Raw genomic sequence first — 24,178 nt, 5'->3', positions numbered from 1 at the left:
ATTTTCCTTAAAGGAAAAGGGTATATGTGAGCCATTTATTTACAAGTAGGGGTATATATGAGCCACTTTTATAACAAGGGGTATATCAGCTCTAAATGACAAAGTTGAGGGGTATATCAGACCCTTTTCCTAAAGTTAAAAAAAATGTTTAAGTAGGACATCCATACAGAGTTTTTCTTGTTTTTTTTTTAATGCTTAAAATTGTAGTTAAAACTGAAAAAATATTATAACTTTTTGCTCTCTATATATTTGCATAAAAACAAGAATATCACAATTTATATGTATAAAAAATAGTATTACTCCTTTCGTTTCTATTTGCAAGTCGTCTTACTAGAAATAGGTGTTCTTTAATTTAAATATTGGTTATTTCACAAAATTAATGCGTAAATAACAATATTTTTTTATTTTATCTTTGAGAGTAATTAGCTTTAAAAGTATGAATTTGACTAAAATAAAAAACACCTATTTATTCACTTCATTGGTCAAATTAATTAATCAAAATAAATTATTCATGTTTATTCATTAAAAACTCGACTTTAGAAATACAATAAATAAGACTATAATGACAAATTCACCTTAATTTTTAAAAAGCGTGAAACCTAAAATAATAACAACTAAATAGAAACGAAGGGAATATGTATTATTTAAAATTAGGAACTTGTCACGAGAGTTACGATAGGCTAATTTGTATATATATGCCTAGTCACCTACATTTCACAAGTATCCAATAAAAGAAAATGCTATGTCTGAGCAAAAAATATCAAAAAATTAAATTATCCAATCTAATTGAAATTATAATAAGTTGGTATTTGGAATGATATTTGGGAGTAGAATTTTAGAATTATGGTATTTGAATTTGTGTTTTATATGAGAAATTAATTACAAACATTTCCTATTCGGTATTTCTCGAATATCAAATTAGTTACTTAATAAAGGTCATATATCAATATATTTATTACTCGTTAGTACAAGTTCAAGAAAAAAGTTGTAGAATAAGCATGAAAGATTCAAATACATATATTTTAGTTGTATTAGTTTTTTTTTTTTTAGTTTTATTATATTGTGTCTTCACATAAAAAGATAGAAATAATCAGAGAAATAGTATTAAGTTTGTAATACAAACGGCTGTAACTTCGATTCAATATTACCGAATAGCGTACCAAATTAAAATTTAATTTACCGTTTTTCGTATACCAAACTGAAATCTGAAAAATTGATATTTAGTATCTACTTTAAATTATCAATTACCAAACCCAAAATTTGAGAAACCCAAACTGTATACCCAAATGTCAATCCCTAGAAAGTAGAATATAAGTTTTTCATATCACATTTATGAACAAAATTGATCTGACAGCATGTAATGGTGGATGTTCAGTATTTGATTCAGGATTTTCAAATTTCAAGTCAAGTAATTCGACTGATATATAACTTCATAAACGACTCGATATTCATAAAATATTGAATACCAAATGATACTGATGTTTCATACATATGCCCAAGCCCCAAGTCTATTTGTGGTAACCAAAAAAAAAAATTAAAAAAAGGAAAAAATCCGACCTGCCGGATTCGAACCAGCGACCTAAAGATTCCAGCATTCACACTACAGTCTTCCGCTCTACCAACTGAGCTAAGGTCGGTTACTGATAAGTTATGGAAAACTTTTTCACATAATCCAATATTTTATAAATTAAATTAATTTTTGATTAGAAAAAAGAAAGAAAAAGCTATCGTATTGAATAATCATAAAGTATATGTTTCTAATAAGGTTTACTTTATTTAGGTGAAGCAGGAAGTAGCCCAAATTTTTGAAATTCTAGTGAAAGAACAAGCTAAAAAAGAAAGCGAGAGCGCTATTATACTATATGATCGTCACGAATGTCTAATAGTAATAACAATGCAGTCATGATTCATATCAAAACCAATAACAATAAATTCACTTGCTGATTTTACATGCTAAGATATAGCAACAAACAAGATTCATAAAAGGCAATCAACCAAACAGTAGACATTCAGCAAACATCATTTAGAATGAACCAAAAAAAAAAAGTTTTACATTTTTCTTGCTGATCAGTTTTCGATATTTAATCGACTGAAATAGGTTGCATATTCTCAGCTTCTTTCCTCAGATCTTGATACAACACAGATGATAAGTATCGCTCACCAAAACTTGCATGTACAGTCTGTAATCGAAAACCAACTAGTAATTACATAACAAGAAATGAAAAAGTAACGTGATCGTTGGCCTATTAATACATGATGAGTTTGATATAATATTCATACCACTATGAGTTTGCCTTTGTTTTCTGGTTTTTGAGCTAGTCTAAGAGCTGCTACTGTATTAGCTCCCGACGATATCCCAACCTACACAATGTAGTTTATGGCTTTGGACTATCAGGACACATACTTTGTGAAATGGTTCATACAAACAAAGATCAAGTTGGTATACACTAATGCTTCGTTTCTGTTTCTATAGTCGATGAACAGAGAAACTTACCATGAGTCCTTCCTTCACTGCCAACTCCCTAGCCATGTTTACAGCGTCTTCGTTAGAAACCTACAGCTCAAACAAGAACAGAATCATCAGTACAAATACCAAACAAAACTTATAGTATATAGTCATATAATTCTGTTGTTATTTTTCAATTTGAAGAGAAATGAGATAAACAAAGAACTTAACATACCATTAGTACTTCCTCCATTAGATCCATATCAAGGATATCTGGCTTGAACCCGACCCCATTTCCCGTTATATGATGAGGACCTGGTTTTCCACCATTCAGTATATTGCTTTCAGTTGGCTCAAGTCCATATATCTAGCATAGGAGGAGAAAATATAAGCACGTTGTTAACTATCTTGAACGTTTACTGATTCTGTCTCGAGGAACCAAGAGTGTATATATTTACCTTGACGTTAGGATTTTTGGATTTAAGATATTGTCCAACACCAGTAACAGTGCCTCCACTTCCTATTCCCATAACAAATATATCAACATTACCTAGAGTTTCTTCCCATATTTCAGGGCCAGTTGTGTCAAAATGAACCTGTTTTTTTCGATATGAAACAATTGAGAATTCTGTAGTAAAACAGAGAATTCATATATATGAATTAAGTTTCTTAACATTACCTGAGTGTTTGCGGGGTTGGAAAATTGTTGAAGCATGAAAGCATTAGGTGTCGATTCCAGAAGTTCATAAGCCTTCTTAACAGTGCCTCCCATTCCTTTGGTTGGATCGGTGAGGATTAAATCGGCTCCAAATGCTCTCATTGTCACTCTCCTCTCCATGCTCGTGTACGATGGCATAGTCAAAACCATTTTGTAGCCTTTCATTGCTGCCATAAATGCCATACTGATCCCCATATTTCCTGATGTTGGCTCAATCAACGTCGTCTAATTATAATCAACAAGCATGTCAGAGACAACATATTCGCTTCACACACAAACATGTTGCACTCCAACTAACTATGACAGTGCACGTCTAGACACCTCAACTGACAACTAAAGGAGTTAATAAGTTCTTCCACTAGTAAAAGACACGAATCGCGTTAACGTACCTTTTCAGGTGATATTAAGCCTTTTTTTTCTGCATCATTGATCATTGCCAATGCTGGTCTGGTGCAAAATAATTTTGATTCTTTAAAGCATAGTAGTGGAAGTAAATAAAAATACACATGAGAAAATACAATTTTTTGTACCTGTCTTTGATGCTAGAAGTAGGCTGAAACATCTCCTGTTTCACAGCTATATAGGCTCCACATCCTTCTGTCACTTTTTTAAGATAAACCATTGGTGTTTTCCCAATTAACTGAAATTTTGAGATTTTAACATGTCAATTTATCACATAATATGACATTTGTGGAGTTTCTTCCACACAATCAGATGAAGTTAAAAAGAAAAACTGTGCTATTTGGGATTTGAACCCGAAACTTTTTCTTTTCCTTATGGACACCCATTAACACTATCAATGATGTCCAACCAGTGACGGAGTTCAAAATCTGAAGAACTAAACACACGAGCTAATTGAAGAGGGTTCAACATCTGCTGTATATACATAAACAATAATTTTAATCATGTATAAAGGGGTTTGGATGAACCCCTAACACAAGGCTGGCTCCGCCCCCATCTCCAACTTTAAATAAATATAATTTAACATATATATATATATATATAACGTAATTTTCCAACAAAGACTGTCTGGTCGGACACCTAGGGTGGCTTATAGCTTTGCCCTTTGGATAAAAATAATAGTTTAGTTTGGTATGTTGAACACCCTTCGTCGGAAGATGAGAAAATTATACCGCATATATACTAGTGAAGACCAAAAAACAGAGAAAAATAATGCTAGTAGTGAAAATTGGACTCACTTGAGAAACTTCAGACTTGATGTTAGTATGAGGAAGTTGTGTAGAGAACAATCTGTTGCTAGCTGCTCTCATCAAATCAACATTATTATAATCTAATGATCTTTTCTTCAAGAATCTGCTTAAACTTGCCATTGATGAATTCTTCAAAATTATTGCACTTTAAAATTTACACACACAAAAAAGGTACTTTTTTTGTGTGTGTACCTCACAATGGAAAAGAAAGATAGGACACACTTTTTTTATAACCAAAAAGTTTTGTACTATTCAACCAGACTTCTTTGCTGTATTTTTTTGTTTGGACCCATCAACATGAAAGTTAGCAACAAAAAATATGCCAACTAGTAAAACTACATATTCCGTTTCCGAAATTTAAATTTGACGGGTTCAACTTTTTTATAAAGGATGCGTGTAAAAAGAGGTTAGGTTCAACTCCAAATCATCGAGTTTACTATGTAACATGCGTTCCTAGTCATATCGTTTCTCTTGTACTACCCGTTTAAAAAAGAAATGATAAAATTCTCTATTTCATATTGTTTCAAATACAGGTTTTTAATTTATTTCTTGTTTAACTTATTTAAAAAATAGTTATTTTTATCATGTTTTACTTTTAACAATTATTACTTGTTTCTCAATTTATTTTTTAAGAGTCAAAATTAAACATTAATTAGTAAGATTAATGTGGCATATCAAATTGTTTAATTATTATCAAAATGAAAATGAGAGGATGTGGGACCTCGAGATCACTAGCTAATTGTAATCAATCAGTACAGTGTGCATGCACCTATTCGTAGATAATTCTAATACATATTAAATTTAAAAAGTCGAATATAATGATATTTATATTCAACAACGAAAGGAATATAGTGTAAATGGAGGGGATTATAGACCGATATAGTTAATTAATTGAGTTGTTAAAATTTTCTAAATTATATATAAAATATATTATTGTTGTTGTATAAAAATTTAAGCGTTATATTTATTCATATTATATCTTAAAATCATTTAAATCTATCGTCTTATTTTTATTTTATTGATTTGTCACAATCAAATTCCGCAGGCCATGTGATGTATAGATCATAATGTCAATTTTAACATTTTGAAAAAAAATTTAATAAATGCATGTATTTAAATTTGTGTCGTTAGGATAAGGCAAGAAAAATGAAAAAGAAAGAAAGGGCAATTATTGTACACCATGAATTGAAGATTGGACCAATATGAATTTATTTGCCTAAAAAAATTGTAACGAAAGCCAAATAAGGAAATATTGGACGGTGAAATCAGAATTTAGAATTTATAAATTTTAATTTTTAAATTATAAATATAGAGTTTATATTTAAATTATTGAATTTTATCAAATTTGGTAAGTGAGTACTCTTCTAAGCCTAAGCGTGTAAAATAGAAATACTATAAATAAATAATAATAATAATAAAAAGAGATTTTAAGTACTTGGTACATATATTTCCTCTAATATTATTTTTTATTTTGTTTTACACATCTCTTAAAAAGTTACAAATAAAATATATACTTTTATACTAATTTACGCTTCAATTTTTTAAGAGACTCTATATTTAGGTATCTTATCCATTAGTATCAAAATTAACAATGGAGAAACTTTACAATATTCGTACTTTCAAATAAAAAAGAAAAAAACAATTTAAAGACAAAATGGAAAAAAATAAGTGAATTCTATTTTGATTTTGTACATTGATAAATAATTTAATAGATATTTTTGTAATGTCGATAAATAATATGTATATTGAACGGAAGGAATAATATTTTAAGTAGTACTTTACCATGTGTATTTCTTAGCTGAATTAAATAGTGAGTTAGTGATCATCAACAGATATGGTGCAGTGAATAAAGTTGTTTATTCTTAATCAAAGGTCTTGAGTTTGACCCCTAAATATGTGATTCTTAGTAAGGAGCGGTTTCCCTCGAATGACACTCCATGCAACGCAAATCTAAAATAATCTAGTTCAAGTACATAATACGGTGTAAAAAAATAATTAAAAATTAAATAGTGAGAATGAATAATGCTTTAAGTTAGCAAACATATTTTTATTGTTGGCAAAAATACTAATCACAACATAATTAATTTAGGGCAGATTAAAAGAATCCATGTGATGCAATGAATCGAAATCCTTTAAAAGGAACAACTGCTATAGCAATCGGCCGTCAATATCAATGCATTTGTCTTCCATATAATCATCTCAATGTTGCACATACATTATTAATTGTCCTTTAATCACTTTTTAGTAATAAAATAATAATAATAATACTAATAATTAAGTAAATAGTGAAAGACTCAAATTTTACATGTAATAAATGGTGAAATATACATCGCAGATGTTTTTTCACGTATTTAAAAATGTTTAATAAAAAAAAATTGGATTTTGTCGGACCTTAACTTATTGTTGAATTCACTATTAGGATAGATAAATGTTTAACCTGCAATATCTGATAACGAGTTGAAGTAGTGAATCTATTGGTACTAGGGCTGTCAAATGGACAGGTTGGATTGAAATTAGAGATATTAAAATGGGTTAAAATAAAAATCGGGTTGGATCTTGATCGCTCAAATGGTTTGGGTTCAAATAGGCTAAAAAGCGAGTTGAGTCTTGACCCGTTCAATTTGATTTGATTAATGTCAATAATTTTAACATAGTGTTATTTAACTTTTATAATCATAATTTAAATTTCAGCTCAAGTTTTTTTTAAAAAAATATAACAAATGAATAGATAAATCCTAAAAAATATTGAATAAATAATAATTCATATCTTTAATATAATAACATATCTTAGTAAAGAGTTTTAAAACGACTTGAAATTGGAGATTAAATTGGGCTCAATTGAAAATTCGCTTAAAATAAGTAAGACTTGAATGAATTGAGATTGAACACAATTCAACTTATTTTGAATCCAACCTTAACGAACTTTCTATGTCTGAATTTATTTTTGACCCCCTAATTAATACCATAATAGTGATATGCAACTTTAGATTTAACGATAACCTATTAACCTTTCGGAATGGAGATCGTTGTTATAACATTAATAGCATGTGCTTGTCCTTTTGTTTTTTCTTTGTCAATGAAATTATAGTTGCTGAAAATATTAAGTATAGATTAATTAATTAATTTCAATAGAGACGTTTTTTTTTTTTAAATGAGAAATCAAAGATCTTTCATGTGACTTTGTCCTATTAAAAGTATATTGGGCTTGACCTGATTGGAGGCACCAAGCCCAACCCATCTAAATTTCAGCAAAATTAAGATAAATTACATCGAATCGAGTGTAATTGAGTAAGTTTAGCAGCACGACATAAAATGTAAAAGTAGAAGTGAAAATTGATACATTAGTCGAGAGAGTTTCAAATATTTTATGGGGTATTGATACTGCAAACTATTAAAACATAACTGGTGAAATACATGGAAGCTCGTCTCTTAGGGTACTATTACATAACAATAATTTACTACCAAGGTTTAAATATAAGATTTGCAAGAGTGTGGGTAGATAATTACACTATTACATTGGACAGGGTTAAAAAATGAATTTTCATGTTCAAAAAATAAAGTAACTTAAGTGTAAATGCTTTGTGCCGGTGAGTGTTAGTTGTAGCGAGTGTTATGAGAGGTAGGAATAGATCGAAAAAAAGAATTTAAGAGAGATAATTAAACAAGAGGTCTAATTCATCAGTGATCCTCTAAAATTGACACTAATTTTTACTTAGACACCCAAATAGACTTTGTTTATTTTAGACACCTCATATCATGTCCCGCTGTGTCATTTTGTCACTTTTTGCTGACATGACATAGTGAGTATGATATACTCCTTACCGATCCGTGGAGAGCTTATATTTAACCTATTTTTATTTAATTTCTTCTTCTTCTTTCCCATTTCAGCAACTGTTTTTAAAAACTTAAACTCCTTCGATGGAGAAATAAATGTAATAGTGCTACAACACCAAGAAATTTCAAGCTTAAACAACTTTTCTTATTTTGTTGCCATTCTTCCTCCTTGAAATGTTTTGAAAAAAATTGAAATATATTTTTCTTAAAAGAAGGGAACTCTTTTTCTAAATTTGAAGAATTTGATTTTATTTGAAGTTATAAGTATGAGGAATCAGTTTTGCAAAGAAATTGTGCTTTTGTAAATAATTCCTTTCAAATAGTTAAATTACTATATAAATATATCAAAGAAAATTAAAACAATCTAGGGTAGGGGGTTGTGGAATGTGGAGAAGACAATCTGGTGGGGGAGAGATTGTGGATCAGGGGTGATGGTGGTGGAGAAGATAACATAGGACTTGTAAGTGGTTAATTCTTTTTAAAATTATTTGGTAAGATAAAAATTGACACATATCATTAAGTCATTGACCTTTTTTTTTAAAAAAAAAAACTCAAACTTCATTATTTAAAAATTATTTTCGATATATATGTCACGTGTTATTGTTTATTTCGTCATTTTAACATATCATCAACGAGTGTGTTACACACACCTTACATATTTGTCTTATTATAAAAAAAAATATCAAAATGACACACTAAAAATAACATGAGGTGTCTAACTGAAAGTTAATACCAACTGGAGGAGCCAGCTATGAATTAAGCCTAAACAAAATATAACACCATTTTAACTGAGTAAGAACATGACCTTAAATATGAAAGTTGAGGCTAAATATAAAAGATCGTACATTATTGCCTTATCGGGTGTAGCAATTTTCTAGTACACGATTTATGTTATTTTTTCTAATATACATATATTTTATATATTATTAAGTATATTTTTAACTTACAAATGTTTCACTTCACGTAGAAGCACTGCATTCCAAACCTATAAATATACATGCAGATTATCTAAACCAAATAAACAAGCTACAATGTTGAATCAATTGTGTAGATTTTCCTACACAATCTGCTTCTTGTTGCTCTTGATTACCACCGGAACCCTAAGATTTCACCGTTTCGCTGAAGGCCTACAACGGAGGATTCACGTTTCCGACGATCTTAACGGCGACGTAGACAATGAAGAGGGCGAAGAATTGAAACAATGGGGCGAGAAGAAACCCCCAAACTCCGAATCCGCCCCGCCCTCAAATGATGTCGAAAAAAGGAGCCCATCGGATATTCAATCTGAAATGATGAGGCGGGTCCTAGGACCCGTTTTCGGATTCGTGAAGCTCCGACTCGGAACTCGTCGGACTCCGGTCGGTATCTCTATTTACCTTTGAATGCTTTGTTTTTCATTGATAATTTAATTACTGATTTGTATGGTAGTTTAGTTGTAAATGTGAGATCTCGAAAATCATCAATTCTAGGCTGCCTTGAGCAGAGACGGCCTTCAACCCACAACTCTAGAGTTCCTTTCTTACTGCCTCAATTAATTTTATCAGGGATTACAAGTTAATGTATATATATATATATATTATTTAATTTTCTAGTACAAATACGGAATGCATAAAGCATGAACCCCCACTTAGCTTCACCTCTGGCCTAGAGATTAGTTTAAAGTTTCTTCCGTATTAGGGTGAAAGAGGTCATAATAGATTGGAATAAGTATCAATGTTACTCTATTGTAATAGAACTATATTGGTTTAGATTATAATGATTTTCATTTTTCAGGAGATGGTTACTCATGTTGCCAAGCGGTGGGTTAATCTAGCAAGATCTGAAGGAATGGATACAAAGTTCATAGGTGTTGATTGGACCACGATAATGTTCACCATGGAAAAAGGTCGAGACACAACAGAGGTTTGTTTTACTTTCCCAAATCAGATGTCTTCTAATTCTGTAACTGCTGATATTGCTTATGGATGCTTTTAGCAAAGAGATTGTTCAAAAGGTTGAAACAATTAGGGAGTTCGGTAGAAAGTTGGTCTGTTTTTCCTTATTAACTAGTTGAGGATATGATGGAAGAGAATCAATCTTAACACACACCACAAATGAAGAGCAGATTAATTATCACTTGAAGGAACTTTATGGGAAGATTTCGATAATTTGCAAAAGGGAAATGAAACGTGACGCTTCAAAAAAAAAACACAATAATACTTCCGTTTGTTACACCTGCTTTATGTCAACCCTATTAGCTCTTTCTCCTTGAAACTCAATAAGTAAGCCTACTAAACCCGAAGGTGGTGTAGCAGAGGAGGGTTAGGGTGAAAACATCAACTAGTCCTTCAGAAAAATACCTCCAGCGATACTACATTACTCCATTTCAGATATAATGTCAAGCAACTTGAGGGTTAAACCTGCATTTTCAATTGCATTGTGTGCTGCCAACAAACCATATTCCTTTTATTCAAAGGAGGTACTCTCAAATGCAAATTATTAAATATGGTTACTTAATTATGCTAAGGGAATTTCAATATGTCAATATTTTGGTGTTGTTGTTATGATCATTCAGGAAAGTAGAATGAGCATTCTCTCATTGTTTGGATATTAACCTTATGGTAACTTTGCTAATTATCATTGGACAATCTCCAATTTGTGCCGTATTACTAGTTGCTAGTCACAGTTTCCTTCTTTTGTTATAAATGTTTTTACTCGACTCCCAATTTTTTCTCAAAGTGTGCATGCAAATTCCAATTTACAATCAGTTAGCTTTAAATTTTACCCCTGCAACTGCTCTTATCGCATGTTTTGAGTTGGTTTAACTCAGATTCTGAATGCTAGAGGGTTTGAGATTTTGTAAGTCAATTTCGCAGTTGAAAAAGTTTTTGCTGGAACAAGAAGAAGCATATGAGATTAATATAGGGGACCAACTATTTCGAAGACCAGGGGACCCTCCTTTTGATGAAGTATTCGAGATTGAGGAAGAGAAGAGCAGACACTCTGAGTTGTAATGGCTAGAACAAACCTTTCTTTTCTCCTCTGTTCCTTTCTTGATTTGCAGGAATTTGTACATTGGTTCATTCTTCCGTGCAGTTCATTCAACGATCCTCCAACAACATCTATTACGAGACAGGTTACTGGACATGAACGTACATCTTTACCCCTCACTCTTTTTCTCCTGTGTTTTCTGGTTACCATCTTGTTCCCTTCTATCATTCATGATATTTTTTTGTAACCAAGAGCTTATTGAATTATAGCTCCTGCTTGGGTAATAAGTAGATTCAATAAATTAGTTGCATTAGGATGCTAACATTTCAATATTGAACATCTTATACCAGGAAATATGAGTTAATATCTCAAAAGATCACGAACCATGAGCTGTGCTCATTTGCAATACATTCTTTAAATGGTTTCTTCTTATTATATGTTCAAGTTTTGGTAAGTAGAATTATTCGATGTTTTGTATCGGTGAACAATAATACAATGATTTCATTGAAGGGTCAAGATGTATATAAATTTACATGAACACCATTATTATAAGTTATAGGAAGAATCATATTCTGCCTATTTAGTTATGTCTTGGTATTCTCCTTTTAATAATGATTAATGATGAGAAAGAAATAATACATCAATCAATTATAGACATCACGTGCGTCGTGTCTAACATCTCCTCCACTCCTTAGATTGTTGTAAAAGTACGTGGAGATTTAACTGTGTAAAATATTAGTGCGTGTAATAAGTTAATTCGTTTTGATAATTTATAAGTAATTATTAGTGATGATGTAATGATAAATATGTAACTATATATGAAATATCTCTTCTTATAAAAAAATAATATTTTTCCACTTATAATTTAATTGCAATATATTTATCTATATTCATCTAACATAAAAGATTATTGATATAAAATTGATGCATCTAATTCATGAACACATGTAAAATTTAAAATTTATGTTAATGTATTTGGACAAATGTGAATAAATATCTACGAAAATTTCATTTAACAAAAGGCAAAATTAAGATAAAAATAATAACTTCACTAATAACCTTTTTTCCCAAAATACAAAACGCACGTCAACCACTTCTCCACTCGTACAAGCAAACCGCTAAAAACCGGGAATACTTGAACCGGGCCCACAGAATTTGGCCAAACGTCGCCGTTTTGATAAAGAGTAAAACCGCTATCCTCACTTCATGAGCAAGTCATTTACACTGCAGCTTTACCGGTTTTGCCGGTTGTCTTTATCTCATTCACCAAAAAGATCTTAACTATATATAAACCATTCTCTCTCTCCGCTCATTTTTCGACACAGTTCCCAATCATTCTCGCCGGAGCTCCGACGTTATCTTCATCGATCACGTTATCTCTCACCGCTTATCGGTTATGTAAGTATTCGGAAATTCAGCTCCGGTTTTAATTTTTAGTTTTAGCGATTTTATGTCCACTGATTTGTTGATCGGAGTATTTGATTGTTGGATTATTTTGAGTTCAATCTGTTGATCTGATTTAGCTTTGTTCGGTAAATTAATTAGTGCAGTGGATTCGGTCTTCGGATCTGAGCTATGTACGTCTGCTGAATGCTTGTTTATTACGTAACTTCTTCTCTGTCTATACGATTCTGTACATGTTGCTGTTTTTTTTTATCTCTGTTGTATAAATTACATTGATTTTACTCGAAGTTGGAACTTTTTAGGGTTTGGAGTAGTGTTGTTCAAAAGTAACTGATCCGTAGATTGAAAAATACTGACAGACGAATTTGATAGTGAAAAATTGTAAATTGCTGAATGAATTCAAAAGTTCACAGTTAACAAAAATAAGACAAACACACAGAGAAAGAGGCGCCATAAGTTCTCTTCAAGTTTTTCCTGATTATGTTTGCAGTTTGCATGTTTTGAAAAGTACAAGAGATGGTTCCATTGGAATAAATGTGACTTCAGAGGTATTGAGCAACTTCTATGTGTAATTGCCTTGAAATGTTGTGGTTTTGTGTCCTCAATGTCGCAAGTAGCATGTTATAAGACTTGTAAGTTCAACGATTCTGTAAAGAATTACTTGATATCATACTAGCTAATTTCGTCATTTTTGGTACCAGAAGTTTGCAGAAATGTATTAGAGTTCAATAAACTTATCATATGTTTCCTCATAATTTCTTACTGATTTTCTTCGGAATAAATTTGAAATTTTGTTATTCCGAAGGCATGATGCCTTTTAAGCACTTGACCTCTGATTTCATGTGTTTTCTCTTTTTAAATCTCTTCAGTTTCATTTTCTAAAAGATGGCAAGTAATGAGGAAGGTGAAGAAACTGCTCCTCGTGGAAATGAGTGGGAAGTTGTATCACTCACACAATCAGCATATGCTGCTGCCCCTGGTCCAAAGCAGGTTGACTCGAATGATGATAATGGCAGTAGCACAGAGTATGTGGCTGAAACTTCCCAGGCAATGTTTATGTCTGGACACTTTGTCTTTCCACCAAGCCAACATGAGAATTTGCCATTGGAACCTGATGTTAATGAGATCAATAATGAACAGGAAGGTGAAGATGCTGCTCCAGAACTTGTTGCTAATGAAGAGGGTAAATCAGATTTTTATGAAGGAAGTACAGAAACTAAAGGATCGAGCACACCAGAATTACCTGGTATTCAATTTTTTGATGAAAAGGGTAACCGGTTATCTATTGGTGCAGAATTTGAAGAAGATGCAGCCCTGCAACGCTTAAGTTTGGTAGACAAAGAGCAGAGTATCTTTGGTGTTGCTAACTATAGATCATACCAGAGTGAAGAACACATGGGTTTCTCAGTAACAACAGAGGAAACCAACATTCTTGAAGAATCAGTTGAACCCTCTCACCAGGGCTTAGAGTCGGTCAGTTCGAATTTGCCAAATACAAAAGATGAAGATGATTATGATGCCGCTAACCTTCCTTGTCAAGCATGGTGGAAAAGACGGGCTGCTTCCCTAGTTGCCCATGCAAAAGACACAAATGCATTATGGTCTATTTTCATTGCTGCTGCTGTTATGGGTCTTGTGATTATTGGTCAGAAGTGGCAGCAAGAAAGGTGGCAAGTATTGCAAATGAAGTGGCAGGCTGGAGTCCATAGTGAGGTGAGTTGTTGCTGTTTGTTAAAAATAATTGAAAATGGTATCCCCATTGAGTTGAATAGTTCAACTTTGTGTCTCTCTGCAAATGAGTTTTTCTTTTTTAAGAAAGGAAAATGTAGAAAAACTAGCTAGAGTCACTTTGTAATACTTGATCTACCAGTTAAAGTATTACAAAGTCGCTCTAGGTGGTCTTTTCTGCATTTTTTGTTGATGCAATACTTGCCAGTTGGCTGACAATTAGAAAATCCAGGGAATTAACTAGCAAACCAGATATTCTGATTGAGATAACTAAAAGAAGAAACACAATATTGACCTTGAATAGGTGTATTTAAACAAGATCCAGCTGATCCAAATGTCTTCAGCTTTGCTGCAAGCCTGCAACCCATTTTCTTTGTCAACATTATCAAGTACCTTACTAGATTTCCTCCCTCCTCCATAACTATATTCACTCTTCTCTCCTTTTTTTGTTTTCATTTTATTGGTCACCTGAGGTCCTTGATAGCTCATCAGTTTTGCACCATTACTAGAGTTGTTTTCATGAAGATGAATTTTGAATGCACTCTGAGGCCTGTAGCATATGTTGACGTATACTTGCGCAAGCTCCTTTTCACATGGGCATCTCATTATATTCTTTCATGACCTACTTTTGGCGAAATATGTTTTCTTGTGGTGAATTTAGTATATAAAAATTTTGTTGTCGAACTCTGGAAGAGTACAATCTTTCCCCTACAATAAATACATAAACTACTTTGCAGATCTTACAGTTGAGTTGATTTCCTTCCTGTTGTTCTGTGGGATATGTTAGTATGTTACTGTTATATGATTGTCCTTGGATCTGTATGCAAGAGTTCTTCTTTCTCGGATTCTCTGGGTGCTGTAGACCCTTGTCATCTGCATTTACTCATCATCATCTATTTCTGATTAAGTATTTTTTTTTTTAAATAACAAAATTAATGCTGCCAAGGAGGTTCGAACCGGTGCTGAAAATATTTGTGATTAAAGTAATTTATCTCTCTCAGGAATAAGTCAACTCCACTATCCATCTGCCTCAGAAGGGGATGGAATATACTTGTACTGCATAGCCTCTAGTTACACCTATGGTCTGCCTATTTTTAAATGTTTGACAATTCTTATACCTGTATATATAGAGAATCAGGGAAGAAAATAATTGCACTGTTTTATTAGCGGAAAATGGAGAGACCCTTGTATGATTTTGAACAATACCATATCATTCCAATCTGACAATTAAGTCTTCAAGGTTCTTAGGAGTTAGGATTTGCAAATCACAATCTCCAATTACAGTTAGTGCCTCAATCTGTAGACATAACTTGCTTTCAGAATTCCTTTTTGCTCTTGTTTTGATGGTGAATTACTGAACTTTTAAATCACGTTAGGATAAGGTTTTCATTTTTTTTTTGGTTACGTTTTCATACTGATTGTTTGAAGAATGAATGCTGCTAAGCCTCGAAAGTGCAACATTTCCCTAAGAAACAATTTCTCTCTATAAAGTCCTCTAGGTTCCACTGGTAAAGGAGAAGATGCAGGATTATTGCCATGGTTTCTGTTTCTTTTTGTTTGATACTTATGATCTTCTTTAATTGATAAATCTAGAAGCCTTGCGAAAAGCAAAGACTCAAAATAGCGACCAAGGGGTTGTCTATCATTAAAAAAAGCACTGGAAGTACAACACACAAGCTAGCCTGTGAAATTTTTCTGGAATCTGCACGGAATTTAATTTGCATTGTAGTCGCACAAAAAATAGCTATGGGATCTCTTCTGAAATATTAGTGGTGTGCAATGGGTGATGCCAACGAACTTGAAAGACCTTTTGGTTTGCTGGCAGAATCAGAAAGTTGGGAAGAGACTGGAGATAGCCTGGATTCTAGAAAACAATACCCCTTTGCATCTTTTGGACCATTTGGTTGGAAAATAAATGAGAGATGTTTTGAGAATCATTTTAGATATTCTAAACAGTAGGCGCTCAAAATCTATATTTCTGGTATAGGGGTAATATGATAGAAAATTAGGGACAGTTCGAGGAATTTATAGTAGTTAACTAGTTATGAGATTATAATTTGATACAGCTTTGCTGTAGTTTGTGTGCTATTGGTACTTATTCAACGGAATTTACCTTACCTTATAAAAAAAGTTTCACCAACTACGATGCCCTACACAAAAATACCAAATGACTTTAGGAGGGTTATTATTTCATTTGCTCCCCCCAGACCCAACTTGTGGGATTTCACTATTGTTGTTATTAGTTCATTGGCCTTAGACTAGCTTGCAGTATTATTTTCTGAATATGGTTCTTTGTTGAGTCTGGAAATTCATGGGTGTTAAAATAAGTGAACCTGAATAACTGAATCTGCAGGTCTTTTGACCTCCTCATTAGCAAAGGAGTTTGCCATTTAACACTTGCTGTAGATTGCATGTTTTCTTCAAGATCTCCATTGTTGGTTCTTGTGTTGCTTCCTGTTGGTCTAGTAAATAGCTTTTATAATAAGATGGTACCGGAGACTTCAATCACACAAACAATTAGGTGATCAAAACCAGGATTAGCCGTTCACTTAGTGTGGTATATAGAAGAACATTAAACCCTGGAAGTCATCCTTATATATGTTGTTAGTCCCGCTTACGTTTCTTGTTGTCAGTTCAAACATCTTGGTTCTCAGAAATGCCATTTGGACTGATAAGTTTACTCTGTTTAGTTGCATTGATCTGTATTTCAATGTTGGCAGAGGATTAGCAGGATGTTTGGTCCACTATCTCGATTGAAAGATGTGGTTGTTGGGGGTGATCGCCGTGGTACGTTCATCAGAGGGAGTGGAGCAGCTCAACATTAAGATGATGATGATGAAAATGAGTGAGTGAAGCCAATGTTTTGTTTACTTGATATGCTAGCTTTGTTTCTTCAGTGTATCTGATTAACTTGCTTTTGACAGGGCATGATGCGAATATCTTTATGTTCTTCTTATGATGGGGTTGTATATTACGCACGCACTAGGGTGTCTTGATTGTCGGGTTAAGTATGAAAGGTCGCAGCAGCCAGCCCTGTTTGATGTTGATTCTCGCTCTTTGCACTAGAGTCTACCTACGTTCTGAAAAATAGCATCTGGAAACTTTATATCTTTTATACAATTGTTCACAAAAGGTTTAAGTTGTTTGCTGTCTGATTTTTCTCTTTTGGGATTTCTGGAAAAAAAATGTACTGTATTATTTTCATGATCTAATTTTGAGCAGGTGTAGAGCTCGTCAGTCTTGTACATATCTGGTGTCAGATGGATTGCTGGATTTTACATACAGTTTTTTGGATTACCTTCTGCTTACAATTACAGCCTTTATTATTAGCTAGGGTTTGATCATAGATTTCTAAATATTCTTGACAAATATTATTTGAATGAAATTTCACCATGTGTTTGGCCCTAGTATTTGGGAAATGTATTTTATTTTTTTAGAAAAATGTGATTTACACCCATAAGTTTTAAAAATTATTAAAACTAAGTATAAGTTTGTATTACAAGTTAAATGTTGCAACAATAACAAATAGTGTCCATGACACTAAGCAATGTGGTAGTTTGGAGTAAGTGCAACAAACATCATTCTAGACATAGGTGAAATAGACAAAACACATGATTTTGTTATGTTGAGTCAATTTTCATCATATTCATTAACAAGCATATCATCATTTAATATTCACTGACTATTTCATTTTTACTTTGGTGTTTATGTAAAAAACTATGTAATACGACGTAAACAACGATGTTTTCGTAAAAGATAAAAGTTTGGAATAAAATTTAAATTTTTAAAAGATCGCAAATAATGAAATTTGAATCAAATACTAGAAAAAACTAGTATTTGAAAATTTGCGATATTTGCCAAAAATATTTATTAAATAATAGTAAATTATATGGACAAATATTATTTGCTAATTTTTTCCTCAAATGTTATTTGAAAAATCTATGGCCAAATATTAGTGTATACATCAGTAGTAGCACATAAATTTCATATTATTCTCCTATCTTTCCTTTTGACAAAACAATTACTAATATCTACCTATCATGTGAGAGGTTTTCACTCGTATTATTGTATTAAAAATCTTGATTGTAGGTTATAATTTACGGGTTCATTAATATATTCACGCTTTGTTATTTATTCAGTGCTCAATTTAAATAAGTTGTATTTTGAATACCTAAATGAAGTTTACTTGTATTAAGCCTTAGATGTCTATTTTGCTGTTTCATATAATAACTGTATATCTACTTTTTCTTTTGGTTAATGACATACTTATATCTTTATATAAACTTGCTCTAAGGGATCAACGATATATCTACTTTTCCTACAGTAAATAACATATTTATACCTCGATATAAATTAGCTTTAAGAGATCATCAATATGTTTCCAACTAATTTTGTAGAGGTTTGATGATTTTTGAGGCTTCGATTTGAAGTTCTAATTTAAAATTTAACTTTTCTTTTAGGAAAATATGGGTAAAAATGGTGAATTTATTTTACTTCACTTGTATATATTCAGAGAAACTTATTATTTTCTTTTCATTAAATAATTATATAAAATATTAATTATTAAATTAAAGTTTTCAAAATATAATTAATAAAATAATTTTTTAAAGAGTATAGTCACAGCTCGCATCTTTCATATTGGCGGGAAAATTAGCTGTCATATACCTAGGGTTGAATTGATTAAAGACTCTTTTCAACTCCGTTTCTTCCTTCACCGGCCACCGCAAAATTCCGGCAGATTTCGTTTCCCCGACGACCAGCAAACTGCACCGCAAGGTGCGTCGTCATCTCTCTCTTCTCTTTCAGTTTTTTCTTTTTGTGTGAATTTATATGCAATTAAGTTGTGTTCAGTTTCTGAAGTGTCTGTATAGAAGTTCGGATGTAACTATAGATACTGTTAGGGTTCTTCCGTGGCCCAGTAATCGAATGTTTATACTTTTTTTTTGAAATTTCCAGGATTTTGGCACATAAGAAGAAATGGGTGATGAAGGAAATCCACAAACTACTAGAAGAACCACTAGAGCATCATTGTCTAGCACACCGAATCCAAAAAGTTCTAAAGGGAAGTTAAAATCATGTAATCTGTTGCCTTTGACGATACATGATCTCGCTTATGGAGATGAATCAATTAGTTTCAATGATTTGATTTCTAGTTTACCTGGTAGACGTGCACAAATTATTGAATTATTACATCTTTTGGGCCCTTTGGATTCTCCAATGTTTCCTGTGTTTGTATATGGAGGTGCTTCAACTGGGAAAACAAGTTCGATTCTTCAGACATTTAAGTACCTAAAACGTCCATTTGTTTACTGTAGTTGTATAACGTGCTACAACCCAAGGATACTATTTGAATCTGTGTTGAACCAGTTATTGCTTCATAGAAGAAATGAAAGCAATCGTTATTCCAGTACGAAACGCTGTGAAAGGCCCTCCGATTTTGTAAATCTTTTGCAGGAGGCTCTTCATAATGTGGTAGATAGTTTGAAGGGAAATGTGGAGAAATCAAGCTCGAAGAAGTCGGTAGGAAGGGCTAGTGGGAAAATGGTTTACTTGGTATTTGATAACTTGGAGCTTGCTCGTGAATGGGATAAGAGTTCCAACATATTGCCTTTTCTCTTTAAGCTCTATGATATTCTGAAAATGCCAGAAGTGGGTTTGATTTTTCTCAGTAATGCTTCACCTGACACCTATTACTCGGACACTGGTTATGTAGAACCCGTTCCTGTTTACTTTCCTGATTACACTGAGGATGAGCTTCGTCAAATCTTAATGAAAAACCAGAAAAACCCAAAGCTATATTCCTCATTTCTTGAGTAAGTTTGAATTTTCAATTTGACATAATCACTTTGGTGACTTTATTAAAAAATTTAACATTTACACAGTCTTTCTTATTTAATACAGAGTGGTGTTGAGGCCATTTTGTCGAGTTACTCGGCAAGTTGATGAATTATTGACTGCATTCTCGTCATTATATCAGATATATTGTGAACCTCTTGATGATTTAGGCATTGTACCAAATGAAGATATGAAAAGAAAATTATTTTCTCATCTTCAACCACATATTGGACCATCCCTGAACGAAACGTTCAAAGTTGAAAGCAGGCTGTCTTCTGAAGCCTCAGCTAACACGAACAAATGCAAAGGCATTGCCAAGAAAGTTGGAGTTAGTGAATCTTCCAATGAGATAGACTTTCACATGTCTGCTTGTGCAAAGTATCTTCTTATTTGTGCTTTCCTTGCTTCAAGAAATCCAGCTACCCTTGACGCATCCATGTTTGACTCAACTGGAGGCTCCAATAACAAAAAACGAAAGAGGTAGTTAGTAATTCCGGATTCTGTTTTTCTTATGTTGCTATCAATTCTAGTTTCCTTCATTTGCTAGATAAACTGCTTGTATTGATGGTTTCTTCACATTTAACATGAGTGCTTTGGTCATGACTTCTTTCTTAAATTCAGCAGAGAACAAATATAGTACATCTTTGTTGCATGATAAATCACAATACTTAGACATATGTATTACCGAAATTATCAGGGGTGATAAATTGGAGTACTTGATGACATAGGAATCACTGAAATAGCCAGATGTAAGAATGACCATTTGCTTCCTTATCATCTTATTTATCATCAAAGCAATTAGTAGGAAGTATTCTGGTAATTGTTATGAAGCTTTGAAGTCCTATTGGCTCATTCATGAGACTTCCTTAAGGAGATTTAAGTTTTGAAGAAGTGGTGATGTTGTCTGATGATTAGGTTTGCTGGTGGATCCTTTATTGGCATTTGAACTGTTGCTACTTCTTATGCATCAACTTATATCTCTTAAGAATTTGTATGAAACTGTTATTTTACCTTCCAGGTATATGATGATCTCAATCCCTTTTAAATTTTTGAGTGTTTTTTATTGTTCTGATGCAAATCATATTTTAGTTGTCTTCTATTATCTTACTTCATTTTCCCTTACACGCCAAAAATATGATCTCATCTTTTAGGAGCTCAGAGAAGTCAAAAGAGAAGAAGGAAATTGCAGAACAAGAATTGCTCTTGAAGGGACCAGGAACGTTTCCCTTGGAAAGATTATTAGCTATCTTTCAGTGTATTGTATCTGTGTCAGAATGCTTACCTGATGAAGAAGCACAAGGAGATGGTGGATTGGAAGGAGAGAGTTGGACTAACGGGCTATTGTCTGATGTTCTTTTGGAATTATCAAGTCTGTGTAATGCCAATTTTATCAGTAAAGGCGGAAGTTGCCCCTTGGAAGGCGCTAATCGGTATCGATCTATGGTGTCTGAAGCTATGGCTCTTAAGGTAACCTTTAAAGAACTGTTTCCATAATTGTTTAAAAGTAAAAAATGGCCGTATTTTCAGAAGCTGTTCTCACTTCCCATTGTGGCTCATTTTGTTTCTCGAACTCTGCAGGTTGCAAAGAGTCTAAAATTTCCTCTGGCAAAGTATTTATATAGAGGAGGATGATGTAGAAGATGTCTGTTCATGTTAAAATGATTTTGCATGTCAAGCAAGAGAAACATGTGAACATGATGCAGTCGACAATGCAACATCACCTAACCAACCCCTGTGGAAAGGTGAATGTACGATTAAGATTCTACTTATAGTTATTGTATACTCAGCAGCGAAAGGCTAAAGGGTAAGTTGATTTTTTGTACTCCATGAAGAACAATTAAACAGCATCATCTATTGAAATACCCAAGTGCTGAGTTCTTTGATTTTTCCTGTGTAAGAGTCTAAGCTAGTCCATTGTTATGCAGCCATTGACTTCAATATTGTTAAAATACCTGCATTTGAGACCTATAAAGGTGGGAGATATTTTAAAGATGGATGTCTCATTGTCATAACCCTTGGGGAATAGTTGATTCCTAGTACTACCTTTCTCTAATTGGATTTGTTTCTTGATAAAGTTTCTTGATTTTTAGTGGAACAATATCTACAGTGTCAAATGAGCGGGTTTGACTGAATTTGGACGGATTAAAATGAGTTGAGCTACTGAATAGATGGGCAACTAATCTGTCTAAAGGTGACTTGTCTGTGATGAAGTCACACTTGTGTATTTGGGGGGTTTTTTCCCTTGGTTATATTGGTTAATAAATATGTTCTTTCTTGACACATAAAATGACCAAACTAATCTTGTGTACTATGGTTTATAACAACTAAATAAAATTTATATATCAATATACAATATAACATCATCTCATTGTAACATACAATGAAATTTCCACAAAAGTATTGTTATTATAGTAATAAGGTTTGAATTGTATTACTTGATGGTCTCTCTTAGGATTTTTTGTCAATGACATTTAGCTTGATCACCTAAATTATTAGTAGGAGACAGTTGCACCAATCTCAGAAAAAAACAAGGAACTTGGTGAAGTGACTTAACCAAATTAAGAAGATAATTTGCTAATCTATCATATAATTAGAAGTTTCCTTTACTTTATCATTTTTCTCAATAGATAAATAAACATTTTTTAAGAGAAGTAATTTTGAACTTAACGTAAAATATTAGATTATCTTCAAACCATTGACAATCTTATGGATACACTTTTACTTGATTAATTAAACTTAGATACATTCTTGACATGCAACATGACATAGCAAGTGATCTCAAGCTCTTGTAGAAGCATGTGATGTCTTAAATAAAAATCAAGAGAAGTGTCGAAAACAACTCTAAACTTAATAAAAATTTAGGGGTGCAGTTCACTCATGTTGCAAGATGATCGGGTGCATTTACGTTTAGTAATTAGTCAAGTAAAGTTTGTACTTTTAAGACTTTCGATAGTTTGAAACTAATATTTCATACTAAATTTAGGAATGTTCTCAATTCTTCTCTCGATATTTTATCATTTTCTACTCCAATAAAAAGAATAAAAAAAGAGGTAACTAAAGATAAAGAAATTGTGAGTTGACTTCAATGAAGATGCCTGCAGAATCTATCTACATTTTGCATTTGCATGAAGAAAGGCTCCATTTCCCAATCAATTGGCTAAGGTTTTGTTCTGCTCAAAAAAGAATCTCTGATACCTTTGACTTTTTCTTTTTTAATTTCCCAGAACACAAAAATCATGACAGTCCTTATGTATATGGTAATTGACTTTTGCTCTTTTATGTCAATTCTTCCATTCAAGATAGTCAAAGTCAACCCCTGTCACTGTGTTTCATCCGTTGACTTTTATTTACTCGCTTTATATTTTACAAGTTTTTTAAGAAAATAATAATTGAGTAGTATAAATATTTGAGAATAATTATTATTCTATCCGTTTAAAAAAAGATGACTTAGTTTGATTTGACTTTTGAATTTTGTGATCCTAAATTAAAATTATGCGAAATGTATAAAATTGCTTTTAGTCTTGTGGCCTTAAACATTTCACGCGGAAAGTTGAAATTAAAATGTTACCAAAAGAAGAAATATGTCATTCTTTTCAAACAAATTAAGAAGGAAATGAGGTCATTCTTTTTGAAACATAGGGAGTATATTAATTGATGTATAATATTTTATCTTAAAAAAAAGAATGAATGATTAAGTAATTAATACTGAGGATAAAATAAATAAAAATAATTACTATATATTTTATTGATACGTTAAAAGTGAAAAAGTAAAAGTAGAAATTTATTTTAGAAATAATGAACAAGTAAAAGTGAACAGAAGGAGTGACAAAATTTACCACACTAGGTTCATATCATCCGTCATTTAATAGACCCTTTGTATAACAACATTTCACTATAACAATCAATTTTTCTTTAAAACAGTTGTTAATATTACATTGCATCAGGGCAAAGCTAAGTGGGAGTTCGAACGAACCTAATAACTTTTTCGCAAACCGATATTTATATTAGAAAATTAAATAAATATATATATTA

General features: G+C 32.3%; 4 protein-coding genes and 1 non-coding gene across 6 annotated transcripts; 3 read left to right on the top strand and 2 right to left on the bottom strand.

Annotated features, from left to right (window-relative positions):
- Positions 1 to 1,551: 1,551 nt before the first annotated feature.
- On the bottom strand, positions 1,552 to 1,637 carry TRNAY-GUA. The gene is given in 2 exon segments: positions 1,552 to 1,587; positions 1,601 to 1,637. It is a non-coding gene; the product is annotated as a tRNA-Tyr (tRNA).
- Positions 1,638 to 1,880: 243 nt separating this feature from the next.
- On the bottom strand, positions 1,881 to 4,671 carry LOC107008051 (bifunctional L-3-cyanoalanine synthase/cysteine synthase 2, mitochondrial). Its single transcript, XM_015206951.2, has 9 exons — positions 4,364 to 4,671; positions 3,695 to 3,804; positions 3,554 to 3,611; positions 3,126 to 3,389; positions 2,905 to 3,042; positions 2,682 to 2,813; positions 2,495 to 2,554; positions 2,281 to 2,361; positions 1,881 to 2,180 (listed from the first exon to the last, which is right to left on the bottom strand). Exons 1-9 carry the CDS (start codon positions 4,493 to 4,495, stop codon positions 2,082 to 2,084), a joined length of 1,074 nt encoding a protein of 357 aa, XP_015062437.1. The 5' UTR covers positions 4,496 to 4,671; the 3' UTR covers positions 1,881 to 2,081.
- Positions 4,672 to 9,145: 4,474 nt separating this feature from the next.
- On the top strand, positions 9,146 to 11,633 carry LOC107028383. Its single transcript, XM_015229432.2, has 3 exons — positions 9,146 to 9,567; positions 9,983 to 10,111; positions 11,065 to 11,633. Exons 1-3 carry the CDS (start codon positions 9,241 to 9,243, stop codon positions 11,200 to 11,202), a joined length of 594 nt encoding a protein of 197 aa, XP_015084918.1. The 5' UTR covers positions 9,146 to 9,240; the 3' UTR covers positions 11,203 to 11,633.
- A 788-nt stretch (positions 11,634 to 12,421) lies between these two features.
- On the top strand, positions 12,422 to 17,622 carry LOC107008129 (ATG8-interacting protein 1-like). 2 transcript variants are annotated; one of them, XM_015207050.2, is made up of 5 exons: positions 12,422 to 12,577; positions 13,453 to 13,766; positions 13,878 to 14,296; positions 17,032 to 17,156; positions 17,236 to 17,622. In XM_015207050.2, the coding sequence occupies exons 2-4, from the start codon at positions 13,469 to 13,471 to the stop codon at positions 17,134 to 17,136; spliced, it is 822 nt and encodes a 273-aa protein (XP_015062536.1). In that variant the 5' UTR covers positions 12,422 to 12,577; positions 13,453 to 13,468; the 3' UTR covers positions 17,137 to 17,156; positions 17,236 to 17,622. The 2 variants fall into 2 exon arrangements, with proteins under 2 accessions (XP_015062536.1, XP_015062535.1); XM_015207049.2 differs by having other exon boundaries at positions 13,453 to 14,296.
- Positions 17,623 to 18,932: 1,310 nt separating this feature from the next.
- On the top strand, positions 18,933 to 22,182 carry LOC107012050 (origin of replication complex subunit 5). Its single transcript, XM_015211779.2, has 5 exons — positions 18,933 to 19,087; positions 19,268 to 20,124; positions 20,213 to 20,626; positions 21,298 to 21,613; positions 21,725 to 22,182. The coding sequence occupies exons 2-5, from the start codon at positions 19,289 to 19,291 to the stop codon at positions 21,776 to 21,778; spliced, it is 1,620 nt and encodes a 539-aa protein (XP_015067265.1). The 5' UTR covers positions 18,933 to 19,087; positions 19,268 to 19,288; the 3' UTR covers positions 21,779 to 22,182.
- The last annotated feature ends 1,996 nt before the right edge of the window (positions 22,183 to 24,178 follow it).

The sequence above is a fragment of the Solanum pennellii genome, chromosome 1 (genome assembly GCF_001406875.1).
Source record: "Solanum pennellii chromosome 1, SPENNV200".
NCBI classification, from domain to species: domain Eukaryota; kingdom Viridiplantae; phylum Streptophyta; class Magnoliopsida; order Solanales; family Solanaceae; genus Solanum; species Solanum pennellii.
Note: the sequence above shows the minus strand (reverse complement) of the source record. Positions and strands in the feature narration are given on the sequence as shown.